Raw genomic sequence first — 25,121 nt, 5'->3', positions numbered from 1 at the left:
GTACAGTTACATAGCAACAAAATGTGCAGAAGTATGTGCAAGTTCTATTTTCAGCAGATAAACAGTGTAAAGTATAATTATAAATTGTGCAAAAATGTGTACATTGTATGTACAACAGTAACAGATAATATCTGTTTATACAGATATATATATATATATATATATATATATATATATATATATATATTTATACAGTATATATTATATATAAATATAGTATATATAAATCTATATAGATAGATAGATAGATAGATAGATAGATAGATAGATAGATAGATAGATAGATAAACTAGGTATAATCTATAAACTGGACAATATGTACATTAATTATATTATACAGAGAAAATATTATATTATAACAGAATGTACAGGGTGGAGCAGAACTGCAAGGTGGTAAGTGTAGTGAGACATGAGTGTCCTAGCGGTGTAGTGTAGAGTTCAATAGATTTATGGTTAAAGGAAAAAAACTGGCCCTAAACCTGCTGGTTCTGGTGTGGATGGACCTATATCTCCTCCTGGATGGAAGGAGGTTGAGGAGTCCTTGATGATTTTGTGTGCTCTGCGCAGACATCTACTGTGGTGAAGAGACTCAATGGCAGGTAGTTGTGTGCCGATGATGCGTTGGGTGGTTTTCACAACCCCTTGCAGTGAAGACTTGTGTATCCCGCTTCTCTGCCATTAACTACATGCAGTAGGAGTCATTCCCTGTTGGGGCAGCCGATCTCAGGGAGCTGAAGTGGTGCTCTTCGGGTGTTTGGCGAACACACCACAGGACTGCCCACTTGATGCTGGAATACACCAGATATGTCCTCAAGCTGAAGAGGTGGTAGGCTACAGCAGCTTCTGGAGTTCCCACCTGCTCTCTGCTTGCTCCTGAGCAAAGAGAATCATCACGTTACCTGCTGGTTCAAACCACCTCCTGTCTGTCTCCACCGCCACAGTAACACATGATGAACACTTTTTTGTTTGTTTGTTTTTATCCCTCAGTTCTTGATCAATTCTTGATTTTATTCGGTCATACATTGTTGATTAACTTTCTAATATAGCAGCTCTGACATTATTTTCTGCTGTAGTGCAAATTAGAAGTTTATATTAATACACTATGGATGATGCATTTTATCATGTATATGAGACAGAGACTAAATTTGATCTAAAAGCACTGAAGTATGATGATTGGGCCACATTTTCTATGAGGTTTAAACACAGCTGTATTGAGACAAATGTCTGTGGGAAAAACACTAGCTATTGCTTCATATTTTCCTTTTATTTCACAACTGGTTTTGCAATTTTTTTTTGCTGTGGTTTGACAAACAAAATTAAAAAATGGACTCCATCATGGTGTATTGGTGTACTTTTTTTTTTTTACAATAAATACATATGATACATATATAATACATATTTTCTAAATGTTCAATACTAACATTTAAATAGTGTATAGGTTTACTTCATTCTTACGGTTAATGACAGGACAGGAACTTCCATCACGCACTTTTTACTTCCCATTAATTACATGTTGACTCCCTCATAAGACACACACACCATCATCATATCACTGTCCACTTCCTCAAATTTATCTTTACAAGAAGATCCAAAAGTAAGAATACGTTCTTTCTAAGTGGAACTATAGACAATGAATCCAGAATGATGCTGCTGCTGATCCTGTTGTTGAATATTACAGGTAGGGTTGCTCTTTTCGTCACCTGTTAATATGAACCTGTCTCTGTTATATGATATATGTTGGCTCTGTGGGACTAAACTAAAGAACTCCACATCCACTTAATCAGCCCTGAATAAAAATGTACTATAGGTGACAAGGGACAATTATTTGAGGTTTAGGGAGGTTAAAAGTGGCATCTAAAGACTCCTGTGACTGTTTATAAAAATCTGTAAAAAAAAAACAAAATCATGTCTTTTGACAGTGAATAAGATTATTATTATTTTTTACATAATAGTGTTCATAAAATGTATATATATGTTCTGTGTGTTGCGTTAATTATCTACAAGTAACCTTTCGGATGTGTAAAATATTTCACTGGTTTAAACCAATAATCCTCTGTGTATCTACACCACAGCTGCTGAGTGGTTGTGTAATTCGTAGTGGTATAATCCATCATAGTTCACCAGACCTGATAGGTGATATCAGTAATGAATTACAGTGACAGTGACTGTATGTTTTGTTCCTCTTATACCATTTTTTCTACTCTTGAAGGAGAAAAGGGAAAAAAATGCAGCTTTGTTATATTGCTGAGAGACTTATTATCTTCCGCAAAGGAAACTGTGTTCACAAAAAACATAAAGCTGTTTTATTATATTTTAATATTTCATGTAAATGATTCAGTTTCAGTGTCAGGTATCCAGAACCTGAAAATGTCATGCAGTCATGAGAAGACCTGTGCTCTGAGGGACTCATCTGTAAACCTGAAGTGCTCTTACTCAAATATCAACATCATCACTGGATTCTGGTTCAGCTTCAAGGACAAGGCTAAATGGAGGGAGGAGGAACATCCAGAGGATTTAGCTTTAGACTCCGACTACGCCGGACGTGTGAACTACACAGAGATGACAAACTCAAGATCGACTCTTACAATAACAGATCTGAGAGAGAGAGACGCGGGGGAATATCGCTTCATGCTCATTACGGATAAAGGAGAGAAATACGTGAGCTCAGCTGGAGTTACTCTGACAGTTACAGGTAACAGAGCAGCTAGTCTGGAATAAACTGTGTTGTTGTACATGTCTGTGATGAAATATTCACCTTTTACTTCATTTAGATCTGCAGGTGATCCGTGACTACAAAAATCAAGCTCTAATCTGCCACACTTCCTGTCATCTAACCTTTGCTGCTAATGTGTACTACTGGTACAAGGATCAACAATACATACAGGATAACAAAGACACCCAGGGAACTTTCCCTTTAAGCAATGATGAAGAAGTCAGTTACTCCTGCTCTGTTCACGGCTATAACGAGATTCGAGCTCCTTCTCTTTGTGAGTATTCATTTTGCTGCAATGAAATGATTTGTGGGTTAGTTTTGCAAAGTCCCTACATGGTCCCATAGAAAAATTTGCATAGTTAATAAATAGTTTGAATCTAAAACATGTTAAGAGAAAAAACACTCACATACAACACTGTCCTATAAACGTAATGTCGAGCTGTAACTAATTTAACCTAATGTAAAATGGCAATGTGCAATTGTGAGAATCACTCAATCAATCAATCAATCAATCAATCAGCAAGTAGGCAGTGAAAGCTTACTGCTGTTATGGTTTATGAAAGAGGCTGAAGCTTTTAAAATCAATTTTAAACCATCTCTTCATGACCTGTTACCATTTCAGGTGTTGGAAGGAGCTGTATGAGGGTGACCTACCCAGACAAGAGAGTCTGTGTTTTGGAAGGGTCTTCAGTGGAAATTGCTGGAAATTACATGCTTTCCAGTGGACAGAGTGTTAAAGAAGTATTCTGGCATTCTTCTAAGGACTTCAAGGACCTGATGCATGAGTTTACTAATCGAGTTGAATATGTGAAGCAAGACAGAAACTGCACTCTGAAAATGAACCAGCTGAGAAAGAACGATTCTGGAGAATATCGGCTTAGAGTAGTTTATACATCTAACCGATTATCTGGTAGACCTGGAGTGGTTCTTATTGTTACAGGTTAATATCCTCCACTTAACTGTCTCTACATCTGGTCTCTCTGTATCAATGTCCATCTGTTAAATCCCGTTCCTTTATTTTGTGCACATTCAGACCTGCAGGTAAGACTGAGTCACTATGCAGGGTCATCAGAAGAACGGACGACAGTAACGCTGAGCTGCATCACGTCCTGCACTCTGTCCAACAGCCCCACTTACCTGTGGTACAAGAACGGACAGCCTGTTACTGATAAACTCACCAAACACAACAAACTCTACCTCTTCTTCAGCGAAGATGCAGGGAACTACTCCTGTGCTGTGAAAGGACGTGAGGATCTTCGCTCTCCTGAACAAACTGTTAGACGTGAGAATCAGTCATTATCTAGAAGGTTGTGGTAGCTCAGGTTCTGGTGGTACTTAACTTTATCTTAAAAAGCTTTTTGCTTGGTTTGGATTTAGGTTTCAGTCAAATAAATAAAGAGGAAAATCCAGAATTGCTTATGAGGCATTGCAATGTGTGTGTGTGTTTTTTAAATATATAAAAGTATATATATATAAAAAGTATATATAGCATATATATATTGAAATGTGGTTCTACTCCTGCTTCCTGCTTCAAAACAAATCTCTGGTTTATATTAAGGCTCTCACTGTAATACCTCATCGTTTCATCATATCTACTAGAACTAAAACAGATTGCAAAAAAAATGTGTAATTGCTCGTGGGAATGTTTTTTAATATGAGAAACATTTACGCAAGCAGTTTTCAGGTTCAACACTTTGTACTATCGGGTTTTCTACCATTTTTAGAAAAGAGTAGTTTAAGTTTGCATTTTTTTTTATTGCAATTTCTTGGTAACATGACCAGAGAACAGTAATCACTTTAATCACTTCTGCTTTTAAAAAAGAATTAAATAAATAATTTGTCTGTCAATAACTTTTCCGGTAACACTAACAGTTGTCCCTGTGCTAAAAGAGAACCAAGCTGTAGTGTGGAAGCTGTATGCTGTATGGGGAGCTGCTGCTGCACTTGTTCCTGCTCTGCTTCTCTCTCTTCTTATCACCGTCCTGTGTGTTAAGTGAGTGACTGAATTCTTTTTGTATTCCTTAAGTTACCAGAATCATATTGTTAAACATTATGTCAAATGTTAAACATTAGACGAATCAAGCAGGAACAGATTGAACAGCCTGGTTTTTGTGTCCTTTGTGTGAACAGGAGGAAGAAAAGAGCAGAAAGAGACACTCAGGTACTGAGAGAACTTTTCACTTTGTGTTTTAATCTTCTTAAAGTTCCTATAAATCTGTTAATAAATAAAAAATAAAGAGGTTTTCTCTTCAATTCTCTCAGTGTGTTCCAACGCCTGGAGATGACACATACACAGCGCTGAACCTCATGACTGTGTCCCCAGAATATGACACACTGCAAGTAAGTATACAGTCTTTCTACCTGTGTGTGTGGGTGTGTATGTGTGCACGTGTGTATTGTTTCTTTAAATTCTCATGTCCCCACTAGAATATTAAAAGCTCTGCCAGTGACACTTACACCACCCTGAACCCTGCAACCATGTGCTCTGATTATGATACACTGAGGGTAAGTAAGTGTGTGTCTGCATGCGTCTGCGTGTGTCTGCATTTGGTGTTCCATATGCTGAAGTTTAATTCAATCCAAACACAAGGTCAACAGTCTTACAACATGTTTCATGAATAGGCAAATAATAGACCAAAGGTTCATAACATACGCACAGAGAATAAAACTTTACATTGGACAGTATTGCTTTTGTCTTAATTGAGGGTCTGGTCTTATTTGTCTTTGTTTCTGGATTTGTGTTGGCTTGCTTTCTTTAATTGTTTTTAATATCGGAGATTTTAACTTGTATATGAATATACATAATGTGTATATGTAAGTGTAGTAAAGCGTGATGTTATATGTTTTGAAGTCAATTTAGGTTTACATTAGGTTTTTTTCATGAATAAAATTACAATCAGGAACATGATAAGGATATAAATGTTTTCTCCCAAATTACAGGATTGTCATCAGTACGGCATTTTATCTGTAAATGCTTCTGTGAACAAATGAAATCATTTTCAGTGTGATAAATACACCCACGGTGTGTGTACTTATGTGTGTGTGTCTGTGCATCTGTGCTGCCATTGATAGAGTTTTTACTTCTCTAAATTCTTGCACCAACATTATTATTTATGGCATTATTTATATTTTATATACATTATTTTAACATTTATTGTTTAACATTATTACATATTTTATCTTAAATTTATAACACTATTTTTGTGCATTTTACAGAAGTGAAACAACCTGCAACCACAGTCTCTGGGAGTAAGTGTGTACTCTTTAAGTGTGTTTTTGTGCAAAAGGATGTTTGTTTAAGGATTGAAGTTGCAAAAAGAATTTTTGTCTCATGTAAGAGTCATTCATTTGTGTCTGTTCACTCGGTTCTGTAATGTTGACTAAAATTGTTGTTAATGTCTTTGTATTTAGATATTTAAACATTTCCTCAGTCCTCAGTCCTCAGCATTTGTTATTTTTATTATGTTTAGTTTTTTTTGTTTATATGTTTAGTCTTGTAAACTAGAATAAAATGATGATAAAGTAAGGAATACACACCTCCCTGGACAGAAATTTTATTTTGCCTGATGTTTTACTGTCCAATGTTTAAAATCTTTCTATGTACAAGAATAAAATTGAGCTTATGGGCATTTTGGCAGGACAGAATGATGTACACTTTTGAAATTATAACTGTGTTTTTATACAGCAGCATCTTAAAGTGTTAAAAAAATAAAGGTTGCAGATGTTGTCAAGACCACTAGCAGATCAAGTTCCTCTCTGGCATCCACCAGACTCCAACACCAGGCCCTTCTCAAGCAGAATGTAGAGGAGGAGCAGCACTTCAAGTCTTCGCCAGCTGGGGACGCCGCTCCACTATGGAGTTTCTGTGGAGGATGTCGCTCTGCATCTCGGGTGTAAGACGCTTCCCTTACGTCTCATGTACGTGTCAGATGCCACTGTATCCCCAGGATCTGGGGCACCACTGTAGACTGCAGTTATGAACTATGTCATGCCTTGGATCTCCCCTCTTGGACTGCACCTGCCATCTATGCCTGGGTCGTCCTTCAGATATGCTGGAGGCGCTTCAGGAGCCGTGCCTTAGAGGGGGGACTATGTCAGGAACCACTGGATAGTTCCCTGCCAGGCCTGGAGAGGGTGCTGGCAGGTGATTCTATGAAGCCTGCTTTATTGTGTGTATTTTGTGCCACGCCTTTCCTATTGTTCTCGTTCCTGCTGTTTCACCTGTTCTCTATTAGCCTTAATGTTTAGCCCTATAAATAGGGATCCTTTTGTACCTGTCCTTGTCGGCTATTGTTCTATGTTCATTGCTTTGTATGTTAGGTTTTGTTTTGTTAGCGTTATGTCTAATGTTTAGGTTAATCTTCCCCAAGTCTCGTGTTTATGTTAATAAAGCAGCACTTATTTGAATCCTGCATCTGGGTCTGTCTCCATAGCGTGTCGCGGCGCTCAGCAACCACAGAGATCCGGCATGTTACAGCTGTATTATCTGTTTTACTCTCTTTTTTTATTTTTTTTTCACTAAAAGTGCATTTTATTTAACTGAAATATAGCATGAAAGGTTTTTTTTGGTAGGAAATATTATCAATGCTTTGTACTGTTTTCTGTCAGTTTGGTTTCTAGACCTGTAATAAATGCTATAATTGCTTTGAAAAGAAAAGAAAAGAAAAGAAAAGGACGAGAAAAAAATTGTTTTATAAAGTGCTTAATAAAATTCCAGTGAAGATATAATAGAAAAAGAATAAGTCTAGTTTCAATCTCCTTAATGTTCCTCAGTGTGACACCAGAAGAAAATTGTTCGGTTTTAATTATAACTCGGACATTTTGAAGACAAAAAACTTTCACAGTCGGCAAACTGCAACAGAGGCCATTTTCTAAATCTCTGTAGCGCCACCAACAGGCCAAACTTGTACATTTTTGCTTATAACCTTTGAATTGTTTGTCCTAGAGTTGTGATCTGAATCTTTGTGTCATAGTGATACCAATGCACCCACTGGGCTTAAAGTGAGCTATATTGAATTTACCGCCATTTTGAATTTTCTGAAAAACACGCTTTCGCAAACTGGTCCTAGACCGTTGATCTTATCACCACCAAATGTAGTACGTATCACCTACAGAGCTTTCTGTCAAAAAAAATAAAATTTTACTAGGGCAAACAATGTAGCCACTGTTGTCCAATAAATTTCCATGGCAATTTCAATTTTTTCTATTGGAGATTATAGAAACCCTAGGTGGATGTTGGTGGAATCCAGTACAATTCTGTGGTAAAGACACCTAAACACAGTGCTTAATTTGAGCCTGATCCTGTTCCGGAAAATGTCCGATTTTCGTGTTTTGCGTTCCGGTAATTATTATAATTAATCTGGAATTAACTTGTGCCTGGTGACCTGACAGCGTGTGTGTGTGTGCACGTGTGTGAATGAGTGAGTGAAACACAGTGAGCAAGTCTGAGTGGGTTTATGCAGATACACTTAGAGGCAGGGGTGTAGCCCCAATTTTTGGGCCCTATGCAAAGACAGAGTATGGGGGGGACCCTTTCCCATATCTCATGATCCACGCTATTTATCACTTTTTATAATAATAATATAAAAGTGTACACACTTCACTCACTGATACAATACTTGTCAAATCATTGATGCCACATTGAAAAGAACATTATTAAAAATACAAACACCATCTATAGTATAAAAAAATTATTTGCAGTGCATGCATTTTAATGGAGCACAGAAATATTTTTGCAGAAATTGTGCTATACCAAGATGTCGGTGTAACGTCTCGTCAGACGTAGGAGTATTAGAATCCATTCACAGATAATATAAAGGGCCGAAGGCTAAGATCTTGGTCGAGGGCACGGAGAAACAGGGTCAAAAACCAGAAAGCAACGTAGAGAATATCAAAACCAAAACACAAATCCAGAAATCAAAGTCAGAAGTAAACGAGCAGGGTCATACACGAGGAAACTAGATAGAGACTTAATCAAGGCTTGGCTAGCAACGCTAAGGAAACAATGCTTCGCGAATGTGACTGAGATAGCGTGCTGCTTATATACGTCACTGGACCGGAAGTGGGCAGAAACGGTTAATATTCGGGCGATGGCTCCCTCTGGTGTTCAGGCCTCGTGACAGTCGGTCCAGGGGGGCCGCTGTCCTGCAGAGTTTAGCTCCAACCTTAATCAAGCACACCTGAACAAGCTAATCAAGGTCTTCAGGAACAGTAAAGCTATAGACAGGTATGTTTTGTTTTGTTTTTTTTTCTTTTCTCCTCAGGGTTGAAACTAAAATCTGCAGGACAGCGGATCTTCAGGATTGACATCGCCTACCCCTATGACTTTATACTAAGTACCTCAGGTGTCCCCTTATAGATAAAAAATAACAATTTAATGATTTTTTTATTTGAATTGTGTTTTATTAAGAGACACTGTGCTCATTGTCCAGAACGTTATTATTCTTTTAATCAGTAATATAAATAAATAAACACAATATAACTCAAATCACCACTTTGCCTTCTTTCAAAGCATGTCTGGCTAATTCAAAATAAATAAAATAATAAAATAATCCAAAGTGAAAAAGGGCTGAAAAACTAGCAGTAGAACCTTGTTGTGATGGACCCACTGCTGCACTCTCTGAGACTGTAAACAGAGGGTTTCTCATTTTAATATTTTGAGCAAGATCCACAAAATCTGTAATGTACTGTACAGTACACACATAGATTTCATATTATTCTTCATATTTTATCTCTTAAAAATTGCCTCAGGTTCAAACACTTTACATGTTATTTCAAAGTTTAGAGTAAGCTAAGATTTTTAATTGCTAGCTTTGTAATATTCTTTCTCTTATAACAAAACTTTTCTTTTCCTATTCTATCTCTCTCTTTTCTTTTTTATTGTGGCGTCGGTCTCAACTACCACATTTGCCCGCTTGGTGCTCGCTTAGTTCTGACTGCCAAATCCGCGCTCCGGTGCCCCCTCACAGCCAATTATCATTTGGCATTGTTCTTGATTGACCAATTAAATCATTCAAATTTGCCTGCACGCTGTTCCCATAGGAGGTGTCCACACAAATGTGTGGGTGTGCCGAATCTTGTTAAAACAGCAAGGATCAGAATATTGTTTGCAAGCGCAGGCACTGTACACTCAATGTCACAATAATAATTACACTATTTGAGGATCTTTGAGGGCAAGGCGGCCAGGGCCCCTCACATGCCACTGATGCCAGGGCCCTATGCACTCAGTCACCCTTTTCCCCCCACTTACGACACCCCTGCTTAGAGGTAACGTTTAGCTATTGGTCCTCACCTTATGTTTTTGACCAATCAGCTTTCTTAAGTTTACAATTACTCTCATTGGTTGGTGATTATTGTTTTGCGCGCAGTGAGCAGCGGAAAGAAAGAATGGTTTATTGGTCTACCTAAATAAAAATTATATTTTCAAAATGTCAAAGAGACCTTCAAACATATTTTCAATTTTTTTTAATTCCACGAGAAAATGTGAAGGTGTGCCTGCACAAAAGAGATCCCGAGAACATGGAACTGCACACCCGGGTCAAGATAGCGGGAGACAGAAGCAAAGCGAGTTACACCAGTCAGAAATAACAGAGGACGCAACCACGGTGACAGAAACTTCCACTGATCAGATAAATGATATTGAGCACAGTCGCACTAAATCACATATGGTAGCAGCTGCCCATGGATTCAAGCACGAAATAAATTGCCAAAATAGAGTTAAATGGTTTCGACTTGGGGCGTATCTTCTAATGTAGCAGGTGTCAGTATTCAGGAACACATCTCATCTGAAATGAGATGTAAATTGTTTGTGCCCTGAAAATTAGCCATATACATATATATATATATATATATATATATATATATATATATATATATATATATATATATATATATATATATATAAATCCACGATTGGCCCGGACATGGAACAGAATAATACACAAGACCATTCAGCAACGGGTTAATGTTTATAATTGCGCTACCACCGTTTAGTGACATCATGTTCCGGGAAAACTGAAGTTGTGTGGTTGGTGCTCGGTCACAGCGGTGAGAGATTGCTGGTTTTGTTCCAGAAATTATTCATTTACAAATTAAGCACTGCCTGAACAGGAAGTGAGTCATATCTCAACAGAGCTTTGTTGAAGTAACGCCACTTGTTACACTTTATTGGCATTAACAGTATTGGGTAGGCACCAAGGTCACTTGGGTGTGCTATACCATAAAAACCTCAAACTTTCACTTCCTTATTACTCCAAAGTACCAAACTACATCAAAGCAGACATTTCAGCTAAATTTCTTATGAACTTATGAAATCTCCAAGTGAGCCATTTTGTGTTTTATTTATCTCTGATTTTGTAAAAATCACATTTAACCATCTCCTTAAAGTAATGATGAAGTTTTGTGTATTACCTCTTGGGACCATTGTTTTTAAAATTTGTTCAAGTATAGTTACCAGGTAGAACAATATGACTACAGGGTACCCACAAAACTTACACTTGCAATAAAGGTGCAATAAAGAAAAAGTGGACAAACTCTAGGACAAACTGTTCAAAAGTTATAAGCAAAAATGTATCTTAAGGTTTGGCCTGTTGGTGGCATTATAGAGATGGATGGATGGACCCCAAATTTCATGCCTGGATACTTTGAACTGGAGTAGCACCTAAAAATTACAATAGCTGCCTTGCAGTTTTGGTGCATGGCTCCTAATTAGCACAAGAACATTTTTGCAGCATTTCTAAGTTTTAAAAACCTATATTTGTTTATGTTTATGAATGCATATCCTTATTTGTTCATATTTACAAGTACAAAGTCAAAGGACATATGTAAAATGAAAGTTGATATATGTGCTTGAATATATTAAAGAAAACCAAAAGTGTTCTGTCTGCAACTCAACAGGTAGCTAAACTCCTCTTCAATTACCACACACAGTAAGATTCCAGTATGTTTACTGAAGGCACTTGGAGTAGTGTAAAACTGAGAAAGAATCAATGTGACACTGCCACACTCTATACACATAACTGAAATACTTATAAAAGGAAATTTCAAATGATTTCATTAAATAGATAGAAATAAAGTATATTATTTATAATATTGTCATGTACAGAAAAGGATCAGTTTTATCATTGTTAACAATGAAATTAGCCTGAATGCTTAAAGACTGAAGGTTGTAGAGTACAGTCCAAAGTATCCAGGCATGAAATTTGTGGTCAATCCATTTATCTCAAAATTGTTCATTTTTGCTTATAACTTTTTAACCTTGAGTTTGTCCTTGAGTTGAGATCTTTTTTTTCTGCTGAATCCATGTGTCTTAGTAATGCAAATGCAGCCATTGGGCTTATATTAAATTTTTTTATAAATTTTTTGAATTTTCTGAAAAACACACTTTTGCAAACTAGTCCTAGACCGTTGATCCTATCACCACCAAATGTAGTATGTATCATCTACGGAGGTTTCTGACAAAAAGGTTTTCAAATAATTTTGCTAGGCAAACTGTTGTCCAATGAATTTCCTTGACATTATTGTTTTTTCAATTGTTTTCTATGGCAGACTATAGAAACCCTCGGTGGATGTTGGTGGAATCTGATACCATCATAGGCACCAAATTTGCAGTCAATCCATCAATCCCTATACTGCCACCAATAGGCCAAAATTCAGAGTACATTTTTGCTTTAACTTTTGAACTGTTTGTCTTAGAGTTGTGTTCCTTATTTCCCCTGAATCCCTGGGTCATGACCAATTGAATATACTAACTGTAACTGTATTTTAAATAAATTACTTCCAGTTATGGCCTGGTGTTGAGTAGATGTGAATCAGAACTCCACTACAAATACTGACTTAAATTTAATTCTTTAACCCAATAAACGCTGACAAACTGATTCCATTTTGAATTCGGATATATTTTAATGTTCCAAGATGCCACTAAAATCAATTAAAATGACACAGAAAACAAGTCAAATCGACCGAACCGGGAGAGGCCAAGGCTAAATCCAGTAAAGCTAATAGAGAAGAGGGAATGTCAGCCAAGATTCTGCAATTCTTGTGGCTATCCACTCACTGCAATTTGATGGATTGCTCAAGGCGATTAACGAAGTGCAGTGCGACCTTAAAACTCTCACAACACAGGACCTAATAACCACACAAGAAGATAACACTTCAGAGTTGCAAACGCAGAACACTAAATTAAAAACTGCCATAGAATCTTTCTCATTAAAAGTCAATAATCTGGAAAATTGCAGTCATCTAATCTACTATTAGTGGAACTTCCAGAAAAAATCGAGGGAAAGGATATGTGTGCCTTTTTAGAGAAATTATTCCCTGAGACCCTCGGCCCGGAAAAATTTCCTGGTCCTCTTGTAATTGATAGAGATCCGAAGATTGTTCTGACTCTCCACTGAGGGCCATGATAATGAAATTTCTAAAACTATGCTGACAAAGTCCGTACCCTGAAAGCAGCTCGAGCAAAAGGCATCATAAAGTTAGACAAAAAAAATTGGGCCCTTTTGAGAAAACATTGGGAAGTGTTTGGGGAGAGGAAGAGGGGTGATGGTGTTTCATTTACACTTAATTGTATAAAAGGTAGAGGTCAGATATCTGTGTTATATAAACAGTTGGTGGCTAGATCTAAAGAATGGTTCAATGACAGACTTCAAGCATGGCGGTCTGACCTGCAGGTTGATATAACGTATAATGTATCACTCCAGTTAAGTTACATCACTACAACCTGAATATTCCTGATGTATGTTACAAAATGTAAACAAGAGAAGGGAACTGTATGTCATTGCATGTGGGAATGCACTAAATTTAATTGTTTATGGGCTAAAATATTAAATATTAATATTGAATAAGTCAAATCATTGGTTAAGTTATTCCTCTTGATCCCATGTTATGTATATTACAGATTTGTCCTCTGAATTTTAAAATCACCAAACATGAAAAATGATTATTTATTCTGTTTGTTGGGAGCTAAACATGTAATTGCATGCTCTTGGAAAAAAGAAAAAAAGTCCTGGCATGTCTTAATGGATAAAGGGGATGACTTCATGCCATGCCTTAAAAACTTCATGTATTTTGGTCCATGTGGAATGTGTCCTGTGACTTTTCCAGAGTCTAGATGGTGACTCTTTAGTGGAATTGATGGGCATATATATATATATATATATATATATATATATATATATATATAAGTAATGATATCATACTTGTATATATATATACAAGTATGATATTGAGGAATTTTTTCTGTTGTTGTTAAAGCTATTGAGATATGTTGGTGTTCATTTATGTATTATTATTATTATTATTATTATTAATATTAATATTAATATTAATATTTTAATTAATTAATTGTTGTCTTAACTGATATGACAATGTTTGAAAATAAAAATTGTCGTAAAAAAAAGCATATTATAAATAAAAATATTTTGATTTATTTCCCCCCTCCCTTTTCTCTGTTTTTCATCTTTTGTAAAGCTGCTTTGAGGCAATGTTCATTGTAAAAGGTGCTATACAAAATAAATTGAATTAGTATAAATTAATTTTCTTTTTTTTTGTGAATTATTCCTAGACCATTGATCTGTTGATCTGATGACCGTTGATCCGATCACCAGCAAATTTGGAACATATCTACAGAGGGTTCTGACCAAAATGTATTCAAAGAATTTTGCAAATGAGTTTTGGTCTGAAACTTGGCCCAGCTTTGGGCAGTAATTCAATGTGATATGTGGGCCAAACCCAAAGTGGAAACTCTTCCTCTTGCCTAGAGGATCTATCTGATCTAATTTGCTATCTGGGTCATTATTTATACATATAAAAGAACTGTAACTCACTTTTATTTAATTAACTACCATTATGACAGTATTTACTTTCACACTGCAGCACTTTTCTACATTTTCTTTTTTGTAAGAACAAAAGAAAAACTTTTTTCCCCGTAGTCTTCTATGCTAAAAATAGTTGACAACAGAGGTGGACAGTAAAGAAGTACATTTACTTGAGTACTGTACTTAAGCACACTTTTTGAGTATCTGTACTTTACTTGAGTATTATTTTTTCTGGATACTTTTTACTTTAACTTCACTCCATTTGAAAGACAAATACTCTACTTTTTACTCCACTACATTTCTGTCAATGTCATTGAGTAGAAAGTAGTTACATTTATCATAGGATGATTTTTTTTTCACTCTTGTAGCGTCACGTGTTGTAAAGTTCAGTGATTTTCCATAATTTTTTGAACTCAACTGCTGACAAAATGGACGAAGATATGCTTTGTATATTATACACCACCAACGCATTGGTAATGATGTTAGTTAACACACAAAAAACGTATGCTGTGTCCAAATTCTCATACTATGTGTCCTAAATAGTATTCAAAAATAGAATTAGTATGCCCCAAATCGTAGTATACTGAAAAGAGTATTCCAAAAAATTCCTGGATGGTCTACTACTTCCAGTAGAAATTCAAAGTGCAGAACAATGCACACTCTAATGGGTAATATTGCCCACAACACATTGCACACAGGAGGAAGGATCCTGGACAATGGTGTAAATGCATATTAAAACGGTGTCAGTGAATTGTGGAAATATATATAACTCTTTGTTAAAGCAGTGTTGCTCCACAGTGACCCTCCACAAGGAGGGTAAGCCACAAAAGGTCATTGCTAAAGAAGCTGGTTGTTCACAGAGTGCTGTATCCAAGCATATTCATAGAAAGTTGAGTGGAAGGAAAAAGTGTGGTAGGAGAAGGTGCACCAGTAAAAGGGATAACCGCAGCCTTGAGAGGACTGTCAGGCAAAATCCATTCAAGAATTTGGGGGAGCTTAAGACAAATCCTAGACATGGCCTACAAATGTCGCATTCCTCGTGTCAAGCCACTCCTGAACCAGAGACAACGTCAGAAGCATCTTACCTGGGCTGTGGAGAAAAAGAACTGGACTGTTGCTCAGTGGTCCAAAGTCCTCTTTTTAGATGAAAGTAAGTTTTGCATTTCATTTGGAAATCAAGGTCCCAGAGTCTGGAGTAAGAGGGGAGAGGCACAGAATCCATGTTGCTTGAAGCCCAGTGTGAAGTTTCCACAGTCAGTGATGATTTGGGCTGCCATGTTATCTGCTGGTGTTGGTCCACTGTGTTTTCTGAAGTCCACAGTCAACGCAGCCATCTACCAGGAAATCTTAGAGCACTTCATGCTTCCTTCTGCTGACAAGCTTTATGGAGATGCTGAGTTCATTTTCCAGCAGGACTTGGCACCTGCCCACACTGCTAAAGGTACCATAAGCTGGTTCAATGACCATGGTGTTACTGTGCTTGATTGGCCAGCAAATTTGCCTGACCTGAACCGGGCATAGAGAGTTTATGGGGTATTGTCAAGAGGAAGATGAGACACCAGACCCAACAATGCAGATCACCTGAAGGCCGCTTATCAAAGCAACCTGGGCTTCCATTACACCTGAGCAGTGCCACAGGCTGATTGCCTCCATGCCATGCCGCATTGATGCAAAAGGAGGCCCAACCAAGTATTGAGTGCATAGAAACGAACATACTTTTCAGAAGTCTGACATTTCTCTTTGAAATATCGTTTTTTTTATTGATCTTATGTAATATTCTAATTTTCTGAGACACAGAATTTTGGGTTTTCCTTATCTGTAAGCCATAATCATCACAATTTCAAGAAATAAAGGCTTGAAATATTTCAGTATGTGTGAGGAATCTATAGAATATATGGGTTTCACTTTCTGAACTGGAGTGACAAAAAAATATTGACCTTTTTCATGATATTCTAATTCTTGAGATGTACCTGTACTTTTTTGTCGGGGGTGGTAGGAGTGTTAAATAAAAAAATGAAAATGATTATACCCATCTTTTTTGTCAACTCTGTTGTTTAATTTCTATAGGTTTTGTAACATTCTAAAAGCTCTTAATTCCACAGAAAGTATTGCATACAACAATGCAACAATATTAAAACAATGCGTTGACATTTACTTTTGATGCTTAAGTACTTTTAAAAACAAGTACCTTCTGTACTTTTACTTAAGTAAAAACCTGTCTTTACAACTTTTACTTGTAATGGAGTAATGTTTGACCAGTAGTATTTGTACTTTCACTCAAGTAAGGAAGTTGTGTACTTCAGTCCACCTCTGGTTGGACAATGAATGCAATGCTCTCACCAAATATATCACTAAAATGCATTGGTCTCCTACTGATACCACATTACCCCACGGTAATGGAAGATATAACGATATATAACGACCGGTGTGTCCTTGTGCCCTATGAGTTATTACTTTTCCACATCTGTATTCTTTAAAGTCAAATAATACTAAGGGCATTAGAATGATATGCTATTCGCTATGAGCATCAAGGTCTTTTGCTTGATTGTTTATGATTAGATTTATTGATTGGTAATAAATATATCAAACCACAAGATTCTCTAAATGCCTTGAAATAACTAGTTAAATGAACAAAATAATGTCTAATTGTGTATAAAATAATGATAGAATGATAGAGCACTTCACTATTTTTTTATTATTTCATAGTTTCCCTTCATTTATTCTGTGCTATACAAAGTGTAATGATGGACTATTGTAGATTTTTTTTTAAACATTTACAAAAACATACAACACTATACTATTTGCATGTACCACATGATAAATAATGCATGAATAAATCATATGATAAACGTTTGCTTTTCCTGTCTGTTATTTTGACTGCTCTAGAATGGAAACTTGGAGCAGATTCACTGGTTTCCTTCCTCAATTTGCCTGAATAATTAGAATGGTTTGTTTCATTATGACTGAACAGAGTGGCTTTAACCTTATAGTAAGTAATTGTGTGTAAATATAGATGGACTGAAATATAATGCAAGCCAAGCATACAAATGAAAACTTTTCACCAAATTTTCCAATTTGGTCTTTAATAATAGGGTTTATTGAAGCTTGAAGACATATAGAGAAGTTTTAACAAAGTGCTGCTCAATTGCTCGTTGAGCGAATGCATTTATACATATTTTTAAATAAACTTCCATTTTGTTGACATGCTGTTGCAACTTTTTGCTTTAATGGGGACATGACTGAATAAATACTTTATTTTTTATTCAAATAAATTACTGTGTATATACACTACACTATGAAAAGGAGAATTATTGTAATCGATAACATGCTATAAACATACAAGCACACGACATCAAATTCAAAATAAAAATAAAATATAAGACATTAGAAAGTGGGTAAAAAAAGTGAAAACAGTGAAATCTATAATAACAATTAATGCTTAATACTTGGAATTAGTACATTTTAGTATTCACCTGTTTTATAGTCATGGATAAACTGACCAACCACAGAATCTTTATATTTAAGGTTTTTAAACATGATATAATATTAATATACATAATATCCATAACATAACATTTCTAAACTATCACTTGGAATTTGCTTTTATAAACACTCTTTCGGAGAGAGAAAAGTATCTGGACCTTATAAGTTTATGGTTGGCTTTGACTCTTCTTAACTGTTGGATATTGTGGACAGATTGCTGTAGATTTGATCCTCCCTGTAAAACACGAACAAAGAAACATCCGGAAATCTGTTTATTTCATATTTCTCAGATTTCAGCCTCGTTTATCAGTTTCTTTAATCACTTAAAGTTCAGTGGATAATGCAGCTCATTTGCATTTAGCGACGCCCACAAAACTCCATATAAGGTAAAGCTCACAGAGAGCTGACAGTGAAATGAGAACCAAATGGTGAAAGAAAGGAATTTCTGGAAGGCAGAATTAGAATTTTTTTTCGTTTAGTCATGTTTATGATGGTCATAATTCATGGATTTGTGATGCTTTGCTTTTACATAATTGATATTTCTTTAGTTAATACCAGGAAATTCGAAAACAAGTCGGTTTCACAAAATGTTTCATTGAAATCTGTGTGTAATTCAAATAAGTAAGCAGGTTTAAGCATTAAAGTGTAAGCTGGGTATAAATGATATGGTCTGAAGCCAAACAATCGAGATTAACATTGAATCCACTTACTTATGCAAACTCAAGATCTCTTGTAGGACATGAAGCTTTGGCGAACTATGCTTAAAATTAACATGAATGCTTATTTTAGTTAAACATAAAAGCTTGTTTAATTTCAAACCACAGGAATGCACTCCCATTTACTTTCTAAAGACTTTCTTAAAAGAATTTTAAAAAAACCTACAGGTACAGTCTCAAACTTTTGGAAAATGATGTCTAGTTTGGACTAAATGGATGAGGAAAATTAGGTATACAAATCAAGTCACAAATACAGACATGAATTTACATAAACTTATCTATGATTTGCAGCTGTCCCTGTCCCTGTCCCCCCCCCCCCAGAATGGTTGCTGTTTGCATTTCTTACGGAACAGCTCTTGCTTTGCCAAGGTTCACTGTGGCATTTTCTACTTCCTGTTCCCCACTGAGAGACTTTGGCAGTTGCCCAGTTGAGAAGAGTGGCTCTACCTGTGTGTGTGAGTGGCTGAAAAAAACATTGGAGTACTGGAACCGTGTCCTGATCTTCTGAGGAGGCTGTTTGTGTGGGGTCAGAGGTCATGGCTGAGATGTTACTGTATACAGGCGCAGAGTCATTCTGCGTGTGTGTGAGGGAGAGAGAGAGAGTGTAACAACTACTCTGTCTTTTTTACGTAACAAGTGTAATTTCTTAGAATTGCCTGGATATTCATTTCTTAACTAAAACTCACTTTGCTGTTCTCCTCTACTCCTGACTGTGAATGCTACTGGTCCTTTTCTCCTGTTGGAATATGTGTTAAAATCTATAACATCACCATTAATTCATTTTTATATTCTACATGAGCGAATGTAACCCCTGTGATGTGAGTATAAAAAATCTGTGGTTTTCAAAGTGGTGTATCAGTGGACCTGAGTTTTCCTGAATTGCCAAGCCTTTATTGCTGGGAGTGATATTCCACTTCAATCAAGAGGCTAATATTTGATAAGTGAATTATATGTAGAGTGGGATTATAGAATTTCATTTCTAAAGTATTGTAATCGGGATTTTGGGTACTCACTTCATCCACAGAATGACAGCAATGATCAGCAATGATAAAACCAAAGCAAACAGTGACTCCAGAGGCCACGTATTTCACGGCTCTGATACCTGTATCAGTAAGTAACAATACGCATGTTAAACTATAGGTGATCTTGAATGGAGACAAAAAAAAAAAGTCATGTATGATCCCATTAAACAAAATATTCCAAGTTTCTGAATAGCCAATACCTGATTTATTTTCCCAAAGTTCCAAACTGGATTTTCCAAATGCATTCTCTGCTGTACAGTGGTAAAACCCATCTTCTCTTGAGGATAAAGTTAAACTGGTACCATTACCAACCAATATCACCCCTTCGTTTGTATTCTTGAACCAAGTGTAAGAGCTTATTGGGGTTGGAGTCACTTCTGCACAACAGAGTGACCATATCACCAGACACGGATGGAATGATGGTCACAGATAGATTTCGTGGAGGGTCTGATTAGAAATGACAGTTGATTAAACATTGACTGTGTTACATTTAGCAAAAATAAATAAATAAAACAATGGAACCTACATAACACATCCAGGTGTGTTGGTGTAGAGTTGTGGTGTCCCAGCTGGTTGTCAGCAGTGCAGTAGTACAGTCCACTGTCCTGTGAGCTGATGTTGCTGATGCTGTAATTCTGGCCTGTTGTCAGCAGTGTGTCTGCAGCTGCACTCTTCTTAAACCAGGTGTAATTGGAAACAGGAGGGTTTGCATCACTGCTACAGCTCAGAGTCACTGAAGCCTCCACTGTGTCTCCAGAGGGAAGAACCACTGCTCTGGTGTGTTTAGGGGAATCTGATTGAGAGATTATAAAGCATTAGATGTTAAAGAATTAGACTGAAAGAAGCTGGGTAGTGGTAAATTTTATGCACAGGAACTTCTAAACAAGAAACTTGGAAAATTCCTGAAAATCCAATTAGTGTGAAAAATGCTTATTCTATAAGTATAAGTAGAATCAGAAATATTGAGGCTTTTATGTATAAATTCTCCAATCAGTGGATTTGTTGCATGGTATGCTCACTGGGATCACAGCTGCCATGTGCATAAGCAAAATTTCTGCACAACCTCTGTAGTTGTTAGCTTTCACTGCAATTATGTAAAGCCATATGGACTTCAACACCTCAAGAAGTAAACTGAAGCCTATGAGGCCTGTACTTCCTGGAGAGATGTTGAGTGGAATTTAGAAAAAAAAATATATAATAATCTCAGGTGACCAAAAAAACTCACACACACTACAGGTTCCTTAAAAACTCCATCATTCAGAAACCACGTGGAAAAAACTAGTACACCCCTCCTACTTTCACAATCATTAACAGAGTAATTAACAGCCTGGTGTTACTACAACTGGACAAATGTGAGGCCATCTGAGCAGCAGCATGGGCTGGGTCAACACTGGGACATGCAACAGGACTGTTGCCCTCAAAATGACTAAAGAAGAAAAAAAAAAATCAAAGGTTTTGGAATGGCCAAGTTACAGTCCAGACCTCAACCCATTGGCTTGCTGTGGTGTAAAACAAACCAATGAACTGAGGGAATGTTGTAAATAAGAGCGGGCCAACATTTTTTAAAAATGTGAGAGACTGATAAACTAAATGTGAGAGACTGATAACTCCTTTGTTACCAAATTAAAGGGTGTACTTACTTTTTCCCCACCTGTTTACAAAATATTGGTTTACTTTTTGGGAAAAAATGATGACATGTTGAAACCTGTTATATTTTATTGTTGCCATTTGAGGTTATTGTTATTGAAGGAGGGTGTACTTTCTTTCCCGCCCATGTTTGTATATATAAATATTGTTTTGAGTAATTACATTCAGATTAAGGAACCTACATAACACATCCAGGTGTGTTGGTGTAGAGTTGTGGTGTCCCAGCTGGTTGTCAGCAGTGCAGTAGTACAGTCCACTGTCCTGTGAGCTGATGTTGCTGATGCTGTAATTCTGGCTTGTTGTCAGCCGTGTGTCTGCAGCTGCACTCTTCTTAAACCAGGAATAGGTGAGAACAGGAGGGTTTGCATCACTGCTACAGCTCAGAGTCACTGAAGCCCCCTCCACTGTGTCTCCAGAGGGAAGAACCACTGCACTGGTGTTTTTAGGGGATCTGATTGAGAGATGGATTAGACCTTCTTATTAGGTTTACATTTCAGTCTTAATAATATATAAATGCTTGAAGCGGGCGTGGCCAGGTGCTGGTTTGTGAATAGAGAGCAGAGCTGATGGGAACGAATGGTAAGGGATCTCACACACCTGGGCCTAATCACAGTAATGATTTGTTCTCTGTTGCAGTGAGCCAAAAGAGTGTGTGTTTGTGTGTGTGTGTGAGAGAGAGAGAGAGAGCATGTACATTTAAATAATACTGCTGACAAGTGAAAGTAAAAATAAAGCATGTTCTTTTGTTTGCAATCCTGTCTCCAGTTTCTTCTGTTCTAATGTTCCCAACCACAACACAGGTAATATAAACCCCAGCATTGTCCTGCAGAATTACCAAGACCAACCCGTGAAGCAAAGCCTAATGAACACTGAAGTGAGTTCTTACAGACAGCAGGAGAACAAAGCGCCTCATGTCCTCTTACAGCACAGGAGTAGCTGCCTGCATCCTCACTACTGACATACAGTTCATTTCTGTACTGGTCAGTAACACGCTGTCCATTCTTGTACCAGATGTAAGTGGGGTTGTTAGACAGAGTGCAGGTGGTGATGCAGTTCAGCTTCTTGTATCCACTGTACATGTCTGATACTGTAACCTGCAGACCTGCAAACAATTAGCATGGTTTTGTGTTGTTTTCAAATGTAGAATATTAACTTGTCACCTAGAAGAACAGAAAATGTTTCTCATGCAGCATTACCTGTGACAGACAGAGTGACTCCAGGTTCTCCGGTGTATTTGCCTGTAGAATCAGTGTAGAATCTGAACCTGTATGTTTGAGCGTCTCTCTCTCAGGTTAGTGATTCTCAGACTAAATTCATTCTGGGAGCTCTGTGTGTACTGCACTTGACCCTGATACTCCTTATCCTCTCTCACATCCTCAGGCTCAACACCAACCTGTGTTTTAATGAACCAGAACATTTTCTTGACCTGGTAATTTTTAGGAAAGGTGTAATAACTGTGCATGTCCACTGATGAGCCAATTAGAGCACAGATAGTCTGGGTGGAGTAAGTCACACTCCAGCAGTTCTCACCAAAAACACCTGAAACACACAAAATGAGTTAACGCAAAATAAATCAATAACTGACATATAACTCAGTTATGTATCACTACATGTGATTTTACTGTAATCTAACAGAAGCTGGCAGTGAGACAATGACCGAGTGAGTGAAGTTTAAAGTGAGTTCTTACAGACAGCAGGAGAGCGAAGCTCCTCATGTCCTTGTACAGCACAGGAGTAGCTGCCTGCTTTCCTACTAGTGACATCCAGTTCTTTTCTGTACTGGTCAGTAACACGCTGTCCATTCTTGTACCAGATGTAAGTGGGGTTGTTAGACAGAGTGCAGGTGGTGATGCAGCTCAGCTTCTTGTATCCACTGTACATGTCTGATACTGTAACCTTCAGATCTGCAAACAATTAGCATGGTTTTGTGTTATTTTCAAATGTAGAACATGAACTTGTTACCTAGAAGAACAGAAAATGTTTCTCATACAGCATTACCTGTAACAGACAGAGTGACTCCAGGTTCTCCGGTGTATTTGCCTGTAGGATCAGTGTAGAATCTGAACCTGTATGTTTGAGTGTCTCTCTCTCTCAGGTTAGTGATTCTCAGACTACAGTCATTCTGGGAGCTCTGTGTGTACTGCACTCGACCCTGATACTCTTCATCCTCTCTCACATCCTCAGGGCCAACACCAACCTGCTCTTTAATGAACCACACTGATTTGATCACTGTGTGGCCTGCAGGATGTTTATAAGAACAGGAAAGATCAATCGATGTGTCTTTCAGAGCACACACACGTTCAGGAGTATAAGTCACACCCCAACACTCTTTACCCAGTACACCTGGAAACACACAGAGACAGGTGGAAAAAATAATCCAATTACGGTGGAAAAATGATAAATCCATCCTTTATCCCACAGTGAAAGCTCCAGACACCTCTACATCGATAACACAACGCAGCATGTTATTTTTAACATCTTACAAACCATATGAAAACAAGAACATTTCTATTTTTCTTTCCGTGATTTCTTGAAAGTACTTCTCATTTCTATACATGAGGCAGCTATGAATAAAAACACTACCAGGCTGCACACAAAATCTGCCTGTCCATCACTGGAGATAATTATAGGTACAGGGAGTAGCTGCAGTGTACGTATTAAACTGAATTGATCAGAGGTTCTCTCAGAAATAGTTTGCAGCCAAGGGTCAATTTATGTTGTTAGAAAATTACACAGACCCTTACTTCTCTCATCTGATTTTTATTTCAGTGGTCATTTCCACCAATGAGAAGAAAAAATGACTGAAGTAAAATAAAACAAACAAAAAAACACCACAAAAATTAAAGCCCTGGACCCTGGGGTTTTGAGAATTGTGAGAATCATGGCAATGGAGTGTAACTGAATTAATATTTATGCACATCTGTACAGCCACATCATTAAAATGTTTTAAAACCATGAGATGATTCTATAATTAAAAGCCAGCAGAGATTGGATGCTGAGGGACAGATTTACTCTGACACTTACACACTGGAGGAGAGCGGTGTTTAGTCCCATATACCTCACAGGAGTAGCTGCCTTCACTATATCGACTGGGTGGAGTCAAGTACAATGTAGTCGTTATTTCTGTATTGGTAATTGCCATTCCTGTACCAGGAGAAACCGTGTCTGTTGAGTCTGCATGTGGAGCTACAGGTCACTTTCACCTCTCTCTGTCCTACAGTGTTAGGATCCACGTTTACCTGCAAGTCTACACACAATTATGTACCAAATCACTGTAAATACATACTACATATTACACAATAAAGTGTGTGTGTCTGTGTGTGTGTGTGTGTGTGTGTGTGTTACCTGTAACAGTCAGTTGAACGCCAGATGAAGCTGATATCCAGCCACTGCTCTGAGTTTTAAATCTAAAGTTATAAACTCCAGAGTCACTCACTCTCACATTAGATTACTGTCAGCTCAGATCCAGACTCCTGGGTGCTTACAAACACTCTTTTTAAGTATTCTTGATCTTTCTTCAGGTCTCGTGGTTCTCCTTCAGAGCTCTGGACTCGATACCACTCTCTCTCTGTGACTGTGGAGTGATAAGGTTTTGTAAATCTACAGGGATTTTCACTGTAGATCCAATTACAAAACAGAGACTCTGAGAGGAGAGAGTTACACTGTGCTGAGCCTGAACTCCTGGAACACACACACATACATGCACACAAAAGGACAAATACAT

At 37.3% G+C, this 25,121-nt stretch overlaps 1 protein-coding gene and 1 pseudogene across 4 annotated transcripts; one reads left to right on the top strand and one right to left on the bottom strand.

Moving 5' to 3' along the window:
* The first annotated feature begins 1,551 nt into the window (after positions 1 to 1,551).
* Positions 1,552 to 7,407, top strand: LOC131350222 (uncharacterized). Of its 4 annotated transcripts, none has more exons than XM_058385430.1 (11): positions 1,552 to 1,678; positions 2,339 to 2,692; positions 2,772 to 2,987; positions 3,336 to 3,653; positions 3,747 to 3,995; positions 4,604 to 4,706; positions 4,844 to 4,874; positions 4,976 to 5,053; positions 5,141 to 5,218; positions 5,930 to 5,962; positions 6,125 to 7,407. In XM_058385430.1, exons 1-10 carry the CDS (start codon positions 1,642 to 1,644, stop codon positions 5,933 to 5,935), a joined length of 1,470 nt encoding a protein of 489 aa, XP_058241413.1. In that variant the 5' UTR covers positions 1,552 to 1,641; the 3' UTR covers positions 5,936 to 5,962; positions 6,125 to 7,407. The 4 variants fall into 4 exon arrangements, with proteins under 4 accessions (XP_058241413.1, XP_058241411.1, XP_058241412.1 ...); XM_058385428.1 differs by having other exon boundaries at positions 6,428 to 7,405; XM_058385429.1 differs by having other exon boundaries at positions 6,399 to 7,405.
* A 10,772-nt stretch (positions 7,408 to 18,179) lies between these two features.
* On the bottom strand, positions 18,180 to 24,842 carry LOC131350223 (B-cell receptor CD22-like; annotated as a pseudogene).
* Positions 24,843 to 25,121: the final 279 nt, after the last annotated feature.

The sequence above is a fragment of the Hemibagrus wyckioides genome, unplaced genomic scaffold (assembly GCF_019097595.1).
Source record: "Hemibagrus wyckioides isolate EC202008001 unplaced genomic scaffold, SWU_Hwy_1.0 Contig28, whole genome shotgun sequence".
Classification (NCBI taxonomy): Eukaryota; Metazoa; Chordata; class Actinopteri; order Siluriformes; family Bagridae; genus Hemibagrus; species Hemibagrus wyckioides.
The sequence above is the reverse complement of the archived record's forward strand: the minus strand, read 5'-3'. Positions and strand labels throughout refer to the sequence as shown.